The following is a 6,833-nucleotide window of genomic DNA, read 5'->3' on the forward strand; positions in this document are numbered from 1 at the left end:
GAGTAATCGTTCTGTTTTATAATAACGTGTTTGGAACAGCTGATCGAGTGGCCGCGTGTCCTGCACATGTGCTCGGCTACTCTACTCTACTACGTTAGTGCAATGTACCTATATGTGAATGTATTCGTGCTTGACAAATATTTGACGTAAGCGTGGCCGTACCGGTGAATGTTACGTTTTTTTTTGGATTAAAAAAGTAAGTGATGCCAGTTTTACGCATGTTTATGTGATGTTTTGTCTTGCTTCCAATTTTGTTATTGATAATTTTTACTTCTTGTTTTATTTAGATACTACATGTTTACATAATACAGCTATCTTATAAAAACAATTTTTGAACGCAATTAGTTGTTGAATAGAAAATTTAACAACACCCGTGCGGAATTGTAGAGTTCACGAGTTTCAGGACGCTCTTCGGTATAATTGTATAATTTAAATTTTAAATAATAAACCTAAATGACATAACGCTCCTTTTAATGTAAACTTATATTATTTATTATATACTTTATATACTATTTAAGTATTAATTAATTATTGCATTCTACAATAATTTTCCCTAGGTTTTGTTTTATTAAGAAAATTGTGTTATATTTTACAACTTTCAATAATGCTTTATAAAAATATATTAACGCATAAACCTGTAATCTGAGAAACTTTATTATCTGCTTTTTCTACAGACATATTAGCATAGCTGGTAAATTCTAGATTTATAAGTTTTATAGTATTGATATCCACACAACATTGTATACTAGTAATAAAATGGTATCGAAGTAAGTTCAGATCAAAACAATTGTGAACATCAACCAACCTCTGTAACCACTAAGAACATTTTAATTAGCAAATAATTGTAAATCATTTAAAAGTATAACGTCCTCACACATGTTTAGTAGTTACTTAAACAGTCCCTTAACATCGATTTCGCATACTAAATAAACTTAAAGAAGTTCCCTAAGTGACATTAGCAACGTTAAATTTATTGTTTACTTATGTTTAGTAAATGATCGGATGAATTTGATATTTCACGGATTCTCACATTCATCTTTACTATATTTTTTATATAAAAATATGGCAGATTGATACGAAGAACGTCAAATATGGAAGGTAAACACACGTAGACTCGGCATGTATCCAAAAAATACAGCCTCGTAAAAAGCGGGCGCGTGGATTTTCGCTAAGTATTCCCGTCTGATTTTGCGTTCCATTTCACGGTTTTTTGCTAGAATGAATACATAATTTGCTCTTCGATTATATAGAAAATACCAGCTTTATATCCCTTTTTGTCAAGTATTTAACTCTAAGACAATCCTGATGTAATTAAGTTTCTATTGTTTTAATATTTTCATACAGTATACAGTCCAATTCTTATGTTTATGGAATATTAAATCGCAAAATTAAAGAATCACTTCAATTAAGAAGAAATATCTACAAATATGTATGATAAAGTCTAATGAAAAGTCTAAAACTTCTTTCTACGTACAAAGGTAACGTTAAGTTAGAAAAAAGTTATTCAGTCAAATAAAACGAGTCAGCGCGGAGTCGTAAGTCAATGTCCAAAGCAGGCCAGACTTAAGAGTGTTCGCACACCTGAAACTAAACTATCGCATAACTGTTTGGTCGCGTTTTGTTTCTTATGAGCTTGTTTGGAGGTGCGCACACTGCTTTTATTATTTTACTTGTGCAACTAAACAGTTGAATTAGCTCCGAAACAATCGATAATCGCACAAAAATTATGCGATAGTTTAGTCAAAGTTATGCGCCCGCTTTAATGTTACTCGATTACCCTTTTCCACACTCTCCTGACCTCTTCAGGATATTTTGATGATCAGACTTCGACTTTGGCTTTATACGCGTTTGTGTGATCGATATCTTTATATATAGTGACAAATTGTAAGCGGATTTTTATCTACATACTAGCTTTCGTCCGTGACTTCTTATTAAAAAACTTGAGTAAGTAGCCTATGTATTTCACACATACTTCTACTTTATTACAAGAGGGACGATAATTATGAATGTGGAGGGGTACACCGGTAGAGATGGATGGATTGCGTGAAAGGTGACATGATCAAGAAAGGAGTGATGACTGAGATGACGGATCATAGAGATCTTTGGAGATCGAAAACCCGGTGCGCCGACCCTACGGAAGTAGGATAAGGCAGGGGAGATGATGATGATGACATACTTTATTAAAATAAAAGCGATTGCTAATTTATTTATCTGTGTAATTTAAACTAACAATGTAGTCGTAGTTATACCAGTGAACAAGAGCTTAGTCCTTTAACCTTTACAGAATATCTGTAGTTATAATACAAAGAACTATGCGAAGGGATTGAAAACGTTTTATCTAAAATAACCTCCGAACACAATCTTCTACCCAATCTGAAAGTGAAACAAGGTCAGATTTCTTTATTATTTACTAATATATTTTCTTGTATTCTTTATTATTTACTAACATATTTTCTTTATTATTTACTAATATATTGTGGTATTGTTTTAACATTATTTAACTGACTGATAAAAGGATATTTTTGGCGCGTATTATGAGTATATTCCGATATATAACTTTAAACTGTCGTTTTACAAATATAATGTTTGTATGATACGGGTTTCTTATCACGATTGGATTGTTTTAGCTCCCGATATTTGCACAGTTGCATGCGCCATGTTCACGGGCTGACTGAAGTGATGCAGCAGTGTGAAAAAAAAAAAGTTACACGAAGCCATATCGGTCTACTCTTCTCATGATACGGCAACCACTACTATTATATTATACAGTATATTTCTTTCTATTGACTGAACCGATTTATACTAATGTCATAGGGGTTCAATCACTAACTTTTTTTTAATGTGTAATGATTAAAAAATACAAGTTTTTCAAGGGTTTAAATGAATACCGGATTGTGTACAGATGAAAAAATCTAATTTCCTCTTCCTTTCGCCCATCGTCCTCTTTTCCTTCCCCTTATGTATTTCCTTTCATTTTCTGACAATGTATTTGTAACTATTGAGTTTGTGACGGATGTCGACCGGTTACCATGGTAACTTAATGTGTGTGTGCCATTTTCTACGTTAATAAAATAACTTTATGATTGATAGTCATTCGGATATGTGAGTACTTTATTGAATTTTAATGTATACTAATGTTAAAAATCTACGTTATCAGTGAGTAACATAGGTTATGTTTTTTTATTATTTTTTTATTTAATGCGCACGAAGTCGCAGGCAACTGCTAGTACTTAAATAACTACAATAGATCTATTGTTACTAAGGTAAAAAATTCTTTAATCAAATTTGATTGACTGAAAGAGAAATTGGCAAACATTGAACATTGGAAAAAATCCTTAGCAACGCCATCTATCGCTGATATACGAAAAATTAAGATCAACGAAAGTCTAGCACTAGTTTTATAAAAAAAAAACAAAGCACTGACGTATTCATGATACAGCAACAATAGGTGCTTCAATAAATTAGATCCGCTGTTTGTTAAAATAAAATAGCAGGCGAATAAAGGAGGGCGAATTTTAAATAGGGAAGCGTCAACGAGTACGCTCGTCAACCGTCACGTTCCAAGATGGCCGCCACTTTTAGCGGGAAACGTGACAGGAGCTTAGGATTAAGGTGGAAATCGAAAACCGTCTAGATACTCTTTAAAATGACATTCAATATTCCTCTCCATTCATATTTAATATCTTACAAATATAAACCCAAGGTGAAATTGTTTTATTATATTTCGTACTTGGTGAATACGAATGTAGACATTGATAGGTAATTTTAAGCATAAGAGATATCGTTTTTAGTAATATGTAATGACTAACTGTTCCCGTGTGACTTCATCCGCATGAAATTGTGAAAATTTCATTTCATTGTTTACATTTGTCAAATTACAGATGTCAAAATGACATGACATGATGACAACCTTGCTTCCTTGATGTTGGCAGCAACTTATGGTCTCTTTCCCACATTAGGGTTTTTATCCGAAATATTTAACCCTAAGTTTAATGGCATGAAAATATATAGCCTTAAGCGTGACGTAAGTGTGGGGCTTTTTATTAAAAAAAGATTTTTTCAAAAATATGTTGTAATTGCTGACATCTTAGGCAACAAAGACGTGTGTGTTTACGCTTTATTATAATAGTATAGATAGATAGTAACAAAGCCTAACCAAAAATGTAATAAATTTTCTAGCCCCGGGGCGCTACATTCGACTTGCTCATTACAATAGTGTTTTAATGTTTCTGAATATGCTATAAAAATATTTAGAAAGAAAATACAAATAAAAATAAAACCTAAAAGAAGACAATGTAAAAATTATGCTAGTGTCTTTTTACCCTTTTCGTTTTCACTGTTTCTGTACTCACGTATATTAAAATGTAAATCATTTTAAGTAGCAATTGCAGTGTACAGAGAGAATACATATGAGCAAAATAATTTCACGCAATTTGTATTATAAGAAAGTAAATAACAAATAACCTTTTGTTTAGTCTTGGTCCACTGTCTTACATCTTACGGTAAAGTATTTAATTGTAGAATTTAAATGCTAGTATTTCTAATACATAGAGTGAAATTCGAAAGAGATTCTCGAGCTCAATTCTTACTCTTTTTATTACCTGTACATTAGACCCTTTCAGAACTACTTTTATAACGAAATTAAAATTGTGATTGACTTTATCTCGAAAGGGTGACAACCCTATCGCATCATAAAAAAAATATTAACAACGTCTCAAGTGCCTATTTCAGATTTTTACAACCCACGCCAGCCAGGTTTTTAAACTTTTTAATGACGAAAAGTTGACAACGATAAATATCTGACGATTGGTGGGAAGGATGGAATTTTACGAGTTCCGATGTTGAATGGCCTTGTGTCTTCATTTTTTTTAACTTCATAGGATTGGAAATTATATGTTTTGTTTTATTAATATTTTCCTACTGGAGAATAAACTCTATGTTACTTAAAAAAAATTAAATAAACGGGTATTTTAAACTAATGCACTGCTATAGACAAATGTTTGCATTAAAAAAGGTTTTTCTATTGTGCAAATATATATTTTTTGTAAATTAAAAAATGTAAACAAGAATGATTTATTTTTTTTAATCAAAAAGTAGAATGTACTTTGATGTAAAACAACAATCATTTAAAAGACAATAATAATTCCGTTCCATTTTTAAAAGAGAATGATTTTTTTTTAATTTCGTTTGTAACTGGCTATTTTACATTTGACAATCGATTTGATTCCTAAGGGTGAGTTGCATCATATCGCCGGTTATCGTTATTGTTAAAATTAATTCTAACGGTAACATTTACAGTAACCTTAACATTAACTTACTAACGTTGCACCGTGACATCTATTGTAAAAGTTATAGTAAATAGGGTTACAAGTGATAAAACACATTATCTCCCAAATATTTACATAAGTAATATTTTTTACACTGACATCATTTAAATTTAAATGTCAGGAAAGTGTCTTAAAGTCCGTTGTCATTGCATAATTTGGAAATTAATTCGACGGTTGGTTACAATCGACGGTTATTATAAAAAAAGATGGCAAGCACGAGCAAAACTCTTAGTTTTTTTTTTAATAGAACTCCACGAATAAAAACTAAGGCATAACGAAGAAAAACATCAATTAGAACTGATTAAATTAAATTTAGAAATAGATATCTTAAAATCAAAAATAAATAATTCATCATCATCATCATCATCTCCTTATCCTACTACCGTAGGGTCGGCGCTAAAAATAAATAATTAGTCTTTATTAAAATAGGTTTTTATTTATGTCTGAACTAGTCTACGAAAATAGTTATTATTTAATTTATTTCTGTTACATTCATCATTACCCGAGGCTGATGGACTATATATTTCGTCTTCATCTGTGACAGCCTCTTCTTCATGCTGTGAAAATGGCATAGGGCCACTGACTTTTCTGCAGATGTTATGTAGCACAGCCATTGCAACAATGATTGCTTGAGCTTTTACTGGGTTAGTCCTGAGTTCCCAAGATAAAGAAGGGAACCATTTTTTCCAACAGCCAAAAGAAAGTTCAATAATATTTCGCGTACGAATATGACTTTCGTTGTAAAGGCGTTCAGCCTCGGTGGTAGGATTGCGTAAAGATGTGAGAAGATATGGTTTTACACCATAGCCTTCGTCGCCCAGCAACCAGAAATCATCATCAGAAAGTCATGACAGCTGCCTGGCCAACGTGCCACTATGGTATAATAGATACATAGCTGAATTACATATTATTTGAACATTAAGGGAAAAAACTGTTTTCTATTTCTGTAGACTTCAGCATCATTTCCACCTGGAGATTCTATTGCTATATGGGTACAATCAATAGCACCTATTGTTTTCGGAAACGCACAGATTTCATAAAATTTTCTGGCCTCATATTCCATAGCTTGCCTATTTTGAGGCGTAGATATCCACTCCGAACGAAGTCCAGCAATTGCTCTGCTTACACGATGTATTGATCGACACACACTGGATTTATGCACACCTGGTGACGCTGCACCAATACAACGTTGGAAAGATCCACATGCATAGTACTCGAGAGTCATCAGTACTTGCTGTTCTGGTGTTATAGCTTTGTTCCTGTTAAGAATAATACACAAGTAAGAAAAGTTTCCTGGAAGAGATTGATGTATGCATGTTTTTTTTTCATTTACAATCGCTATCTATTTTCCTTTTATCATCATACTAATGTTAGATAGTTAACTATTTTGATATATTCTGTACCTTTTGAGTACCTTTTAATTTCTGCGTGGACGAAATTGCGGACAAAAGCTAGTATATGGTACAGTATAGTAGTAGCAGTAGTATATATATCCATCTACTCACT

The 6,833-nt window shown here is 32.3% G+C and overlaps 2 protein-coding genes across 2 annotated transcripts in view; one reads left to right on the plus strand and one right to left on the minus strand.

Moving 5' to 3' along the window:
• The first annotated feature begins 8 nt into the window (after positions 1-8).
• Positions 9-6,833, plus strand: part of LOC106102100 (Down syndrome cell adhesion molecule-like protein Dscam2) — a 108,837-nt gene continuing 102,012 nt past the window's right edge. Inside the window, exon 1 of the mRNA XM_013281509.1 lies at positions 9-196. The gene's annotated coding sequence lies outside the window, so the exon portion shown is untranslated. The remainder of the gene's footprint in view (positions 197-6,833) is intronic.
• LOC106102099 (putative nuclease HARBI1) lies at positions 5,765-6,724 on the minus strand. The gene is made up of 2 exons (XM_013281508.1): positions 6,245-6,724; positions 5,765-6,170 (listed from the first exon to the last, which is right to left on the minus strand). Exons 1-2 carry the CDS (start codon positions 6,550-6,552, stop codon positions 5,765-5,767), a joined length of 714 nt encoding a protein of 237 aa, XP_013136962.1. The 5' UTR covers positions 6,553-6,724.

The sequence above is a fragment of the Papilio polytes genome, unplaced genomic scaffold (genome assembly GCF_000836215.1).
Source record: "Papilio polytes unplaced genomic scaffold, Ppol_1.0 DF823923.1, whole genome shotgun sequence".
Lineage (NCBI taxonomy): Eukaryota > Metazoa > Arthropoda > Insecta > Lepidoptera > Papilionidae > Papilio > Papilio polytes.